This window comes from Cuculus canorus, chromosome 17, assembly GCF_017976375.1.
Source record: "Cuculus canorus isolate bCucCan1 chromosome 17, bCucCan1.pri, whole genome shotgun sequence".
NCBI classification, from domain to species: Eukaryota; Metazoa; Chordata; class Aves; order Cuculiformes; family Cuculidae; genus Cuculus; species Cuculus canorus.
In genome coordinates, this window is record NC_071417.1 from 7,137,615 (window position 1) to 7,151,581 (window position 13,967).

Below are 13,967 nucleotides of genomic sequence, written 5' to 3' on the forward strand. Positions count from 1 at the left end.
AATGCAGTCCCGGTCCAGCCGCAAGACCTCTTGGGAAATGTGGTCCCGCCCCGCCGAGGGGCCCGCTGGGAAATGTAGTCCCGTCCCGCTGCTCCCGGTCCCGCCCCGCGCCCCGGTCCCGTGGGGGCGGCTTCGCGCGGGGTCCGGGCTGCCCGGCCCCCCGCAGCACCGGGGACACGGCAGCGGGGTGCTCTCCCGCCGCCGCCTCCCCCAGCGCTGGGCGGGCGCGTCACGGGCGGCGCCGACGTTTCCGGTGCGCGGAGGAAGGCGGAAGGCGCTGGCGAGGCCTCGCACTCGGTAGGTGCCTGGGGGAAGCGGGGCCCCCATCGCCGGGGGAACCGGGAGGGCCGGGCCCGCTGTCCCCGCTGCCCCCAGACACCGGGGCTGCCCCCTGCCCCGATTCCTCCCGGTACCGGGAGCTGCCCGCTGTCCGGCTGTCCCCTTGCTCTCCTGGACCGAGTACTGCCCCTGTCCCGCTGTCCCCTTGTCCCTTTGCTTCCCGGGGACTGGGCGCTGCCCCCTGTCCCGCTGTCCCCTTGTCCCCTTGCTCTCCTGAGATCGGGCACTGTCCCTTGTAACGCTATCCCCTTGATTCCTTGCTCCTCCGACACCGGGCGCTGACCCCTGTCCCTGCTGCCCCCAGGATCGGGCGCTGCCCCCCGGACAAGGTGTTGTCCCCCGGTACCGGACGCTGCCCCCTGTCCGGCTGTCCGCTTGTCCCCTTACTCCTCCGGCACTGGGCACTGCTCCCTGTCCCCCTGTCCCCTTGCTCTCCCAGGACCAGGCACTGTCCCCTGTCCCGCTGCCCCCTGGCACCGGGCACTGTCCCGTTGCCTCCCCCAGCCCCGGTCTGGGCTCTCCCCGTGTCCTGCTGCACCCCAAAACCAGGAGTTGTCCCGCTGCTCCTGCTTACAGAGTTATGAGTTAGAAAACTCGTCTTCTTCAGTTTGTACTACTGCTCATGGGGGAAAAGATGTTTAAAATATCTCTGTATTTAAATATAGATGCATTTCACAGGATTTGTGTCCATATATATTAAATGAGCCATTTTATTCTCGATATATCTTAGCGATAACTTGAAATAGACCCGGAAAAAAAACCCACCGGTGTTTGCTGAAAGGGTTGATTGCCAGGATTTGTGATAGCATAGTTCGCACACGCCGTTTCCCGAACCGCACCTTGAGGGTTCCTCCCATACTTGGAGCTCCTGGGAATACTGGGAACTGCAAATGGCCCCCGGAGTTCAGCCCGAAGCGATCCGCTTGGCTGTTGTTGGTGGTGACTTAGGGAAGGATGGTGTGCTTGGACCTGGCCAGAGTGTCTCGGCATTTGTGGAGTGTTCAAGACTGATGTTGAGAAATTCTGTACTGCCAGCTGCCTCTGTTCCTTCTTTTTTGCGGGGCCTCTGTCCAAAGGGGTTGTTTGGGTTGTTTCCTGCATTTGTGGAAGGTTCCTACAGTGAAGTGAGATTTCAGGAAGATTTGCTTTGCCCAGTTATGAATGCACAGAGGGATAGTTCTGAAAGCGGCGCTGCTGAGTAAAGCTGCTGGTTTTCCTTCACACCTCTCTTTCCCCTTGTTCTTCAAAAGCATGAAACTGCCCAAGCTACATCCACACACAACATGTGCTCAGTTCTCTCCAGCAGCGTCTTACAAGCACCCATCACGTGTTATGATTTGGTTGGTGAATTATTCTGGAATTTGCACTCCATCTGGAATGAACAATGGTTTTGCTTTTCCGTTTACATTGTTGGTGCCATCACATCTGTTTGTGTTTGGGTTTGGCCAGCACCCAGCTGCCTCCCCATTCTGCACCCTCGGGGCTAGTAGATCTGTTTGTTTGCATGCCCTCTGCCCCACCACAGTCCTGGTGCACAGCCAGGTTTTGCCTGTTTGTATTTGCAGCCCCTGGGAGTCAGCAGAACGAGCATTTTGCTCTAGCCTCGTGTCTTGTCTTCTTCTCAGGCTTCCAGCTGAAGTCTGGCTCAGATCCTAATTCCTGTTGCTCCCTAGGGAGAGGTAAAGTTGTGGGAAGTCCTAGGACACAGATTTGAAGCTTCCTTCAAGGAACCATGGCTTATAAAGGTCTGATCTGTTTGGATCACCATCTGCTTGCCGTACTGTTAGCTCTGTATTAGAGAAAAGCTACGAAGAAGGTGGCCTGCGAGGAAGGAGACAGAGGCTTTGAGAATAGACCAAAAAGAAACACGGGAATTTCAATAGCAAACATGAAGCTACACACCTGGGTTGGAATCATTCCATGTATCAGAGCAGGACGGAGTCAAGCCTGGCCAGGAGTCAGCTTTACGAGGAGAGAGGTTCTGATGAGCACCAAGTGAATAGAATTCCTCTGTTCACTGGGGGCCAGTGTCATGCCAGGCTATGGTAGCAACAGCATAGCCAGCAGGTCATGAGAAATTGTTATTTCCCACTCTATTCAGCACTTATCAGCTCACAGAACCTTAGTACCAGGCCCGGCTTTGGGCTCCGTGATGAAGGAAAAGCCCTGTGAATGCAGTGGGAGCCACCATGTGGGGCAGGAGCGTGCACAAGGAGGTGGACAAGCGTGCAGGGCAAGAAAGCTGGGATTGCTCAATACTGAGAATAATTGACTGAGGGGAAAGCCAGTTTTCGTTGTTTAAGCTGTCTGGTGGGTACTGGACATTGTAGAGTTGGGCTCTTGTGGTGCACAGAGGCAATTGTCCTCAGAGAGGATAAAGAAGAAAACAGATTTGATGGTGAATCACTCAGTTTTCTGACAGTTGATGAGGATGGAGTTTCTACACTCGACTAGATGGGGCTCACTGTGTCCTGACCCAATGCTGGAGTTTTCCCTGCTTGGAGCAGGAGATTGGATTAGAGGTCTCCCAAGGTTTTATCCAGCCTAAGTTATTCCACAACTCTAAACAAGCATGGAACCCCCGAAGCTCAAACTGCCTGTTCACAGGGCAGCGACCTGAGCTGGTTTGGATATCTGACACCAGCAAGCTCTGGTTTATTTTGGGCGCAGCTGATGCACCAGCAAATATCACTGTCGGCATGGAACACCTCTTTGTGGAGATGGAGCTGACAGCCGGGAGCTCTTCCATACAGAAATGTCTGAGTTTCCATAGAAACTGACTTGGATAATCCTTCCTGTATCCAGGCATTTCTCTACAGCAGAGAATCCAGGCTGTCAGCACAACTGCACACAAAAACCCTAAACTCCCCCCACATCCCAGTGAGCATCACTATACAACACAGATGCCGGTCGCAGACAGGGTGGATGCTTGTCTGGGGGTATCTCGTACCATGCAGTACCATAACAGGTGGAAGCAATGTAAACACTGGGTTTAAAGCACGGGATGAGTGCACAGCATGTCCCCATGGGGACTAAAGACTGAGTGTACCCCTAATGGCATCCAGGACACATGCCCTGACCCAGCCACGGGGCAGCGCTCCCAGATAAAACACACATCTGTTCTTAGGGAGCAGGATTCAGTCCATAATCTCGGGAGGCGTATGCTGTATCAATTCCCACTCCCCAGAACGTTCTTTACTGAGGCAGGAAACACCGAGTGTAACAATCCCTCTGCACTTAGAGATTCAGATAGGACCAACACTGCATGCTCTATTGCCACATCTGTTTTACTATGCCTTTAACTTTTCCTTTCCCTGTTCTAGCTGAGCTACTCCACTCCTATAACCTGCATTCTTAGAAGGATGAGGATTTCCAGTGAGCGCAAGGAAAGCTTTTTACAGGCATTTCCCACATGCCATAGGGCCCTTCCCGCAGTGTAAAGGGCAGCCCTGGAAAAAGGGGCAGGATGGCCCTCGGCTGTGCCTGCGCTAGAGGAGCTGCTCTCCCAGTGCAGGAAATCACAGTGAAGTGAAAAGCAGTTGTGCATGCCATCTTGAAGTTGGCACAGTGAAGAAACTCACTTAGAAGCGTACAGTTTCCTGTAGTATTTTATAGAGTGATAGATGGAAATGTGCTTAGCTAGAGAAAATTAAAAAGCAAAGACAGGGAAAGAGGAAAGCTTTCAGATTCCAGGAGATAGATAGAAGGTGCAGTTTGTATCACAGCAAAGTTAAGTGAGAGTATTGGGTAGTATGAAAAAATTATGTTCGTTCTCTGTTGTAATGATGCAGAAATACAGAGGAAACGAGATTCTGGTAAGGGTTGGGAAGTGAAACTCGTGCTAAGGAAAACAATATCCCCCCTGCTACATCCACTGATTCTCGGACTGAAACCCCAGGTGAGAAAACTTGTTTGAAACAACCCATTCTGCCACTGCGGTGCACCCACGGGCCCCTGCCCGTGTCCAGTATCGCCAGTCTGAGGTGTTTCTCCAGGGCAGAACTGTCTCTCCACTGACAGAAGGGTTGGTTTGAGTCCTTTTCCGTGACAGGGGTCAGAGGACTGTTCGTAACGCAAAAGGCACAAACCGTTGCTGATTCTGTTGCCTCACAGATTTCATTCTGCTGCAGCTGGTGGCCGAGCATTTCTGCCTGGGATGGCGGAGGATCAGGAGCTGACTCAGCCACACAAAGCCCAGCTGGAGCCCTCCCTTCAGCAGCGCACCAGCAACACCTACCGCAGCGCAGAGCACTCCCAGGCCTTGCTCAGCGGCCTCGTGTCTCTCCGAGACAGCAGCATCCTCTTCGATGTAGTTCTGGTAGTGGAAGAGAAACCGATTGAGGCTCATCGCATACTTCTGGCTGCGTCCTGTGACTATTTCAGGTATCCTTCAGTATGGCAGAAACAAGCATGTGTCTGAGCGTTACTCCAGCCTGCAACATCCAGATCTTCTGCCTTAGTGCACTGCCCCTGGGGGTAAAATTGGAGCCGTAAGACAGAGCTCAGTGTGTTTCAAAATACTTAGTATGGATTTATTCATATCTCTGCCATGTCTCTACAGAAATAAGCACACTGAGTTTATCTCCACTGACTCCCTGCCTGCAGTTCTTGGAGGGATATAAAGAGGAGAGGCTGTCTTAACAGGAGTCTTCTGCGTAAATGTTCTCTGGGTGGCTTTTAACGTGTCCTGAGCATTGTGAGACTGTTCCTGTAGTGGTGATCATTTTGTAAGACACAAAACATTGGGTTTGTGTCTTATATAGACACGTGTCACTCCGCTGCGAGGTGCTTATGGGTGACTCGCTGTCACTTCAAGCACTGTCCCGGTCAGTTTAACTGGCAGTTTCTGATCTGATTGTGTTTTCATAGAGCAAACAAACAAATCCCAAGACAACCCAGGCAAATTTCTACCTGGAGGGAGAACTGCTTTAGCTTAGAAAAAATACAGTCCCACGTTCCTCTGCTTTTCCTCTTCCCCCACACCCAGAATATCCACCTCTGCCCACTGACTCTCCGTATGTACTGGGTCTGTGTTTTAAGCCCTTCACCTTTCTGATGGCCCCTGCTGTTTTCCTGCAGAATGAAGAAAGGCCCTTTCTTAGCTCCTAAAGGCTCATCCTCTTTGTATCATGGCTTAGAGAAGAGGGAATCCCACAAAGTGTCTGGCTACATTTTTATCTTTCTGAATGTCTTCTCTGTTCACAGGGCAAGGTAAGCTAAGCAAACTGGAAACAGCTTCAGTGCAAACCTGCCATAGCGTGTGCCATTGTCTTTTTTACAGAGGGATGTTTGCAGGAGGACTGCGAGAGATGGAACAAGAAGAAGTTCATATTCATGGCATCTCCTACAATGCAATGTGTAAAATCTTGAACTTCATTTACACTTCTGAGCTGGAACTCAGTGTGAACAGTGTACAGGAAACCTTAGCTGCCGCCTGTCAGCTTCAGGTGAAGTACTGGGAGAGGTGACAAAAATGAAGCGACAATGAGAGACACAGAAAACAGGGCTGTCTGGTTAGATGGAGAGTTGGGGGTGAATAAGTGCAGGAACTGATGAGAAGAATTTCTCTGGGAAAATTTCTCCCTTCTCATGGTTAGCTGTGTCCACTGGAGCTAACCATGGAAGGGCGGGAACAATGAATGAGTACTTGCACATCCCACTTGTGCCAGTGGTTTTATTACTTATAAACATCTACCATTTCATTTTGAGGACTGTTTTATGTTGCACTCATTTCCACTGACCGGCTTGTGAATGATTCCCTAGAACAGAATACCTGTGGGCAATGGTAAAGGACAGGGCTTGCTGCTCAGAAATGGTTGTGCTGCTCCAGATCTTCCCCAGATGGAGCCCACAGGCACATAAGCTCCGCACAACCTCCTCTGACCCCATCACTTCAGGAAATCCTGTCGCCATGGTTTCTGCATTAAGTGCAGAGTTCGTGTCCCTTTAAGACAGGTTGTTTCTCTAATTTCCCCTGCAGGAAACCACTGCGCAAGGCTTTGGCACTCACTCTTAAACTTCCCAAGTGCTTGCTTTGGTGGTTTCCACACACTTGGCACCAAGTCTTAGCCAAGGGGCTCTTGGACAGCAATTGGTTTTTCACGAGCCAGTAGTGCCCCCTGCCAGATACAACTTCAAACCATATTCAGAAAAGAACACTAAATGTTCCTTTCAGATAGCTTCCTGTGCTTTTGAGCGATGCAGATCTACGTGTTACAGATACTGCCTTTGATATAGTGTGTCTGCAATGATCTGAAAGAACAGTTACGGAGTGGCTGTAAGCCTGGCTTTCCCATGTCCTCTGTGCCTTCCATGTCCATGAGTGCCTCAAAGTCGCTGCAGCTCGGTACCACACTAACAAACCTGTCAGCCTGACTGTCCAGTGTCCCCTGTGACTTGGGAGATGACACATTGCTACTGCACCAACCTCATAGGCTGGCAGTACAGTGTGGCTGAAAATCTATATTTATCTAAATACCCATGTTGAGTTGGGTACAACCGCGCATGGTGATCAGGCTGGAAGGAGAGTGATTGTCATTTGGACAACATTCTTGTAGTCATCCCAGGCTTCTGTCATCTGTCTCTTGAGCATGACGCAAGTGGTGTCTGAAATGAAAAATATCTCTCTCTTGCAGATTCCAGAAGTCATTAAATTCTGTTGTGATTTCCTCATGTCCTGGGTAGACGAAGAGAACATCCTTGATGTGTACCGACTGGCTGACCATTACGACTTGAGACATTTGAGTGAGCAGCTGGACTCCTACATTTTGAAGAACTTTGCTGCTTTCTCAAGGACTCAAGTGTACCGACAGCTGCCCTTGCAAAAGGTCTACTCCCTTCTCAGCAGCAACCGCTTGGAGGTTAACTATGAGTTTGAAGTTTATGACGGGGCACTGTTTTATCATTATTCTCCAGAGCAGCTGGAGTCAGACCAGGTCTCCCTGATGGAGCCTCTTAAGCTACTTGAGACAGTTCGTTTTCCTCTCATGGAACCCCAGATCCTGCAAAGGCTTCATGACAAATTAAGTCCATGTCCTTTAAAAGAAACAGTCGCAGATGCATTAATGTACCACAAGAACGAATGTCTCCAGCCAATGCTTCAGAGCTCCCAGACACAGCTGAGATCAGAGTTCCAGTGTGTAGTGGGATTTGGAGGGATGCATTCTACTCCATCCATTGTCCTCAGTGATCAAGCCAAGTACCTGAACCCCTTGTTGGGAGAGTGGAGGCACTTTACAGCAGCACTAGCTCCCAGAATGTCCAACCAGGGGATTGCTGTTCTCAATAACTTTGTATATTTAATTGGCGGAGACAACAATGTAAGTGGTTTTCGAGCAGAGTCAAGGTGTTGGAGGTAAGAGAAGGATGATCCTGCTATTATTATACTCCCACCCTATTGCCTGTCTGAGCCTGTAAGCAGTCTGTGCGCTTCCTACCCCAAAGAGCAGGAACTGAGTAGGGGCCTTGCTGAAAGAAACACAAGGAATAAAGGAATAAAAAAATGACCCTCAGTAGCAGGAAGCTTCCAGCAGTGCTTATGGGACAAAGCCAAGCTGACAGGGTAGAAACAGCTCCTCATTCACTAGTGTGACCTGCGCTACTTCCTGCCTTATTGGAGAGGGGAAGTATCAAAGGTGTGGGAGGCAGTGATAAACTAGCATTCCCTAGACCCTAAACTGTCTAGATACTCTTGAACTAGGATTTTCTAGAAGTTTTCTTGTGTAGCTTTGGTCCCAGTACAAAGGGGTTTAGCCACCAAAAAGGATTTTTAAATAAGATAGCAGCATCCTGGGGTACTCTGAAGTGCTTCTGTGCCGAGGAAAAGAGCCAGAGGATAGATCAGGTTTACATCTCAATGCCCATTACACTGCATGACCAGATATAAACCTTTTTGTCTTTATAATGTAGTCATTTTTAGCTGAGTTGCCCATATTTTATGGTGTGCATAGTCTCACCTCATAACCATTTTTCTCTGTAACTGCATTTCCAGACCAGAGAGATATTTTGATCTGAAAATTAATCGTGAGGTTCACTTTAAGCAGCAAATAACTGGGGAAAAGAATCAAAGAACCCACCACATATTTATGCCTTTCATGGCCTCTTGAAGATCCACATTCAGTCTTTGTGCTATTTTTAGATTGTTTTACCTCGTAGAGTGGCTTTGTACAAGCTGAGATTTTGATATCTAACAGCAGTGCATAAGAGAATGGAAAACCTAGGCTTTTATAGCATGATTATATCAGCTAAATACATCTTCTAAAAATAGATCAAAACAACTTTGATAATAATAAAATGCTGACAAGGCCAACTTTCACTTGGCTCACAGCCGAGCTCAGTTTCAGCCAAAAACGGCACAGCAACCTGCGCCTCTGGTGCTGTCTGGTATCCAGCAATGATCCCATGGCTGTAGGAATAACTTCCTTTGATCCCATTCTGTTATAAGGTACGACCCGCGACACAACAAATGGTTCCAGATCCAGTCCCTACAGCAAGAACACGCCGATCTTAGTGTTTGTGTTGTGGACAACTATATCTATGCTGTTGCTGGCCGTGATTACCATGAAGACCTAAGGGAGGTGGAGAGGTACGATCCTAAAAGCAACACTTGGGAATATGTTGCACCTCTGAAGAAGGAGGTAAGGAGTTCGACACACACACTGCTGCAGGGCCCTGATTTCATCTTTTTAGATGCTTTTCTCATTTGTAGCTTTACATTTTATAGTATTCAGATGGGAATAAGGAGCCTTTGTATGTGGGATAAATGGATATCAAGAAAGGAGAATAATATATGCAAGTTCCGTTTTGAGGTTAAATGTTTATTTTTCCTGTTTCTTTGTTGTTTTCCCCTGCACCTTTACTGTGTTAATCCTTAAAACCATTTAAAATTGAACCCATAGCCTCTGGGAACAGCGAGTTCCCATTTCTCCTAGGCGGATGAAATCTGAGCCACAGGAGTACCAGCTTCTCACGTGCAGTCCTGCAAGCGTGCTTTACCCTTGGTCAGAAGCAATGGTGCCTCAGTAAGGAGGTGCAGCAGTTTCAATAGACTAATTAGTCCTCAACACAGAACAGAGACTGGATGATGAGTTCTGGTGACAGCAGCTGATGTGATGCAGTCCCGTCTTGGTCAGTTAACATAAGACCAGTGCTCATTTGAAATACGTGAACGAAGAGCGATCTTTTGTCACCAGTACTGTGTATACTACAACAGCAACTGTCAAACCTGCAGTCGTGGCCTTAGGAACCAGGAAATGGTGTAGGGACATGGGAACTGGGATTGTGAGTGGAAATGTTTGCTCTAATTTCTAATACTGCTAAAGCAGGCAAGAATTTCCATTGTCAGGTTAAAACTGTTGCAAAGGAGGAAGATAAATTCAAACAACTGAATCTTGGTTAGGGAAGAAAATAAGTAATCCTTCAAGAAACTATGCTGATCTCTGCCACACCTTTTAAAAGCTCTGGGTCAAGTGACGAGCACAAAGTAGTAGTTGTGATTTCACAATTCCTCTCAGTTGAGAATCTCAGAACACCTTAACAAAGTAAATATTGCTGCCATTTTACAAAAGAGATGCAGAGGCAGAAGAGGACAGACTGCTTGTGTGAGGTCACAAATAATAAATGGGTGTCAATGCTGAGAAGATAAAAAGCCTTAAAATCCAGTCGAGTGCTACTGAGTGGGATATCTTGCACTCCTGATAACACTGCTTGTACAGGAAAAGTCTCCAGCAGAGAGGCTTCCAAGTAGACTAGGGGAAAAAGGAATTGTTTGAATGATTCTTGTAATCAAAGAACAATAAAGAAAGGGATTCTACTGCAGTTCTGGAAGTTTTAGAAATTCTAGTGTATTTCATTCAGAAATTCACACTTAGAGCATAACCACCTGGAAAGGAACTGTCTGTAAGAAAGTCCTCCCAAATGTTGATGTCTGCATTACTCATGAAGAATGTCACCCTCTTAATGTCTATTCCATACATTAGTCCAGACCTTAACCTCTTGCTTTCCCTTGCGGTGACACAGGTGTACGCACATGCCGGAGCAGCACTGGGTGGGAAGATGTATATTACCTGTGGGAGGAGAGGAGAAGACTACTTGAAGGAGCTGCAATGTTATGACCCAAAGACTGACCGCTGGGAAACATTAGCAGACGGTCCGGTGAGACGTGCGTGGCACGGGATGGCTGCACTGCTGGGAAAGCTCTATGTAATTGGAGGAAGCAACAATGATTCTGGCTACAGAAGAGATGTTCACCAGGTAAGAACATGTCATACCCATGTCTTATGGACACTTGCACTCTGTCGTAATGTCGTTCTTCTACTAAGTATGCAAATGAAACTGCCCAGCAACAGCTCACCTCCACTCAGCTGCAGAACTTGCAGCGGTTTATTTGCTGCTGTCTGTCATGATAATGGACGCATTGTCTAACCCACAGAGTATTACAGCTTTAGCACTTGGAATCCACACCAGTTTTAAAACAACTTTGAAGGATAACGTTCATTGAGGTGCACACTCCCAATAAGTAGCACATGAGCTAAATTTACTTTGCATTATCTTCTCGTGTGCATTTTTTTCTAATCACGGATTTTTGAATTACCGATGATTAATTGCAGGAGAGAGTCATTAAGGATATGTTGGATGGCAGTTGTATAATGTAATTAAATGTACAGTGCCTGATAAGTGATAGCCAGAGAGAATTCTCTTGAGTCTTATTCTACCTTCTAGAACTGCTAGAGACATGAAAAGAAGACACAAGAAGTAACTGCTGTTATAAAAGCACTGAAGATGGCAGAATTAAATCTAGCTGAAAAGCATGTCACACTGGTAAAATGGTGCTTACAAATAAAAGCAGTTTGCCAAGTAGGTACCCAGTGAAATCTAAAACTTCCCAACATAAGGTGCAGAGACAGCCTAGGAGATTTGTCCTATTTATATGGACAACGTTTTTCCCTAGTGCAAACCAATGTGTTGTTTCGGAGCCTGTCTCTTTCACATGTATACGGTTTTGAATGATCTACAGCTGCTAACCAGCAGCAGCAGGGCCAGAAGTTGTGAGTCAAAGCTATATGGCAACCGTGCACAGCTTTCGCAGAGCACTGTACACCTGCTAAACGGCGATGTGCTTACTCTGTTACCAACAGACTGATGGCGATTGCGTGCCTTCCTCAATAGTTTCCTCAGAGCCAGGCTCTGTCACTAAGATAAAAGTTTGGTTTTGGCTCATGTCTTTCTTTTTTTCACAGGTTGCCTGCTATACGCCAAGCACTGATCAGTGGACAAACGTATGTCCGCTTCCTGCAGGACATGGAGAGCCAGGTATCGCAGTCCTAGACAACAGGATCTATGTCTTGGGAGGCAGATCCCACAACAGAGGAATCCGCATGGACTATGTCCACATTTATGATGCAGAGAGAGACTGTTGGGAGGAAGGACCGCAGCTGGAAGATGATATTTCGGGGATGGCTGCCTGCGTGCTCACTTTGCCCAGGGCTATTTTAATGGAAACAGAGAAATGGGTCTCGGAATGGCATGCAGACCGCGTGAAGTATCACCTTGACTTTCCATCAGAAGTTATGAGCGTATCGGACTGGGAGGAATTTGACAATTCAAGTGAAGATTAGAAAATTTTAATATTTATTTTTTTGCCAGTGGATGAGGAAATAAAGGCTTGGAGAAAATATTTAGAGATTTTATATGTCTTTCTTATATATATAAATCAGTATTTAAAGGTTTGAAGAATAAGTGTTCTGCACAAAACGCCATTCACAGTCAATATCTGCCCATCTGCAAGTGTTCTGCACAAAACGCCACTGACAGTCAGCATATGCCCACCTGCCAGAAAGCAGCAACCACGGAACTGCCATCTTCCCCCAGTTGAAGTATGGAGGTGCTTTTCCTTTGAAGGAGACTTTTCTCAACCTTCAGCATGGACAGGAAAAAAAAGGCGCAGAAGGCTCAGCTTGACTAGCTTCTTTCCTTCCAGCTTTTAGCTTGAAACAGCTTTTTGAGATTTCTTTTTTCTTTTCTTTTTGCTAATAAAGCTTCCTGGCCAGCTCCTACAGGAAGGTAACACCCCATGTCTCCCAGCTTTGCCGTGCGTCAGACAGCCTGACTGGCTTTTCAGCAAGATTGAACATACAGGAACAGGAATAGGAGCAAGAAAGTCTGAGCCTTCATCTCATCTGGGCACGCAGCCGTCTGTAACTGGCTTACAGCCTGTGAACTGACACCCACTCCTGAGCTTCTGTACTGCCAGTTCTGTCAGCATGGTGGAAAGAAGATTTCTAGGAAAGCCTCTCTGTACAGACTATGGTGATCTCCTCGTTCAGGCACGTTTGTTCACAAGCAGAGGTTAATAAATCCTGTCAGAACTTTTTTAACTACTGTCTCGGTTTTATTAACTTTGATGTGGAGTCTGAATATTAGAATTTAATTAGATCCTCTGGTACCACATCAGTGTCAGGGAAGTTACACTAGTTTGGGAAACGAGCGGTGTTTTGTCATCCGTTCATTAGACGATTCAGGAGAGGATAAAAGAGAGCAGAGGTTGGTTTGCCACAGCCTAAGAAACAAAGCAATGAGGAGATAACTGGAGATATTGAAGATTACACTGGCTCAAGATCCTGCAGTAGCTGAACATAGTACAGAATTCTTATAGCTCAGAAAGATCAGGCAGAGTAAATCCTTTGGCAACATGCGCTTGCAGCCCAGGCAGCCAACCATATCCTAGGCTGCAACCAAAGAAGCGTGGCCAGCAGGGTGAGGGAGGGGATTCTCCCCCTCTGCTCTTGTGAGACCCAGCTTGATGTCCTGTGTGCAGCTCTGGAAAGCCAAACATAAGGATATGGATCTATTGGAACAGGTCCAGAGGTGGCCACGGAGATGATCCAAGGGCTGGAGCACCTCTGCTCTGAGGACAGACTGAGAGAGGTGGAGTTGTTCAGACTGGAGAAGAGGAGACCTTAGAGCAGCTTCCAGGACTGAAAGGGGCTCCAGGAAAGCTGGGAAGGGAATTTTTACAAGAGCCTGGAGTAACAGGACGAGGCGGAATGGTTTTAAATTGGAGGAGGGGAAGATTTAGGTTAGAGATTGGGAAGAAATTCTTCACTGTGAGGATGCGGAGACGGTGGAACAGCGGTGGCTGCCCCATCCCCGGAGGGTGCTCAAGGCCAGGCTGGATGAGGCTTGGAGCAACCGGACCTCGTGGGAGGTGTCCCTGCCAATGGCAGGGGGTGGGGCTGGATGAGCTTCCAGGTCTCTTCCCACCCACGCCTCCCATTGCGCATGCGCAAGGCTGTGTCGCCCACGTTTCCCCCCTCCACTTGGCGCATGCGCAAGCCTGTACCTCGCCTTTCTCCCTATTGCGCATGCGAAAGCGGTGCTCTTTTTCTCACGACGCGTGTGTGCGGGGCGTGCCGCCCTCACGCCTTCTCCCAACTGCGTATGCGCGAGGCGGTGCCTCCTGCGCGCTTCCGCACCGTATTCCGCATGCGCAGAGGGTGACTCGCCCCTTCTCTCAACGCATGTTCCCCATCCCCACTGCGCATGTGCGAGTCGGTGCCTCCCTCGCGCTTCCCCTCCGCACTGCTCATGCGCGGGGCGGTGCCTCGCGCTCTTTCCCCCCCCGCCCTGCG

At 48.3% G+C, this 13,967-nt stretch overlaps 1 protein-coding gene across 2 annotated transcripts; it reads left to right on the forward strand.

Moving 5' to 3' along the window:
• Position 1: 1 nt before the first annotated feature.
• On the forward strand, positions 2 to 12,713 carry KLHL22 (kelch like family member 22). 2 transcript variants are annotated; one of them, XM_009571338.2, is made up of 7 exons: positions 2 to 297; positions 4,453 to 4,722; positions 5,621 to 5,786; positions 6,975 to 7,693; positions 8,783 to 8,975; positions 10,357 to 10,590; positions 11,577 to 12,713. In XM_009571338.2, the coding sequence occupies exons 1-7, from the start codon at positions 2 to 4 to the stop codon at positions 11,952 to 11,954; spliced, it is 2,256 nt and encodes a 751-aa protein (XP_009569633.2). In that variant the 3' UTR covers positions 11,955 to 12,713. The 2 variants fall into 2 exon arrangements, with proteins under 2 accessions (XP_009569633.2, XP_053938167.1); XM_054082192.1 differs by having other exon boundaries at positions 169 to 297; positions 4,470 to 4,722.
• The last annotated feature ends 1,254 nt before the right edge of the window (positions 12,714 to 13,967 follow it).

Excerpts from the sequence above, each read along its gene's own strand:
- KLHL22 (XM_009571338.2), top strand. The coding sequence starts at position 2 with ATGCAGTCCCGGTCCAGCCGCAAGACCTCTTGGGAAATGTGGTCCCGC. Across the intron at positions 7,694-8,782 it reads GCAGAGTCAAGGTGTTGGAG|GTACGACCCGCGACACAACA; the intron begins GTAAGAGAAGGA and ends TTCTGTTATAAG. Across the intron at positions 10,591-11,576 it reads ACAGAAGAGATGTTCACCAG|GTTGCCTGCTATACGCCAAG; the intron begins GTAAGAACATGT and ends TTTTTTTCACAG.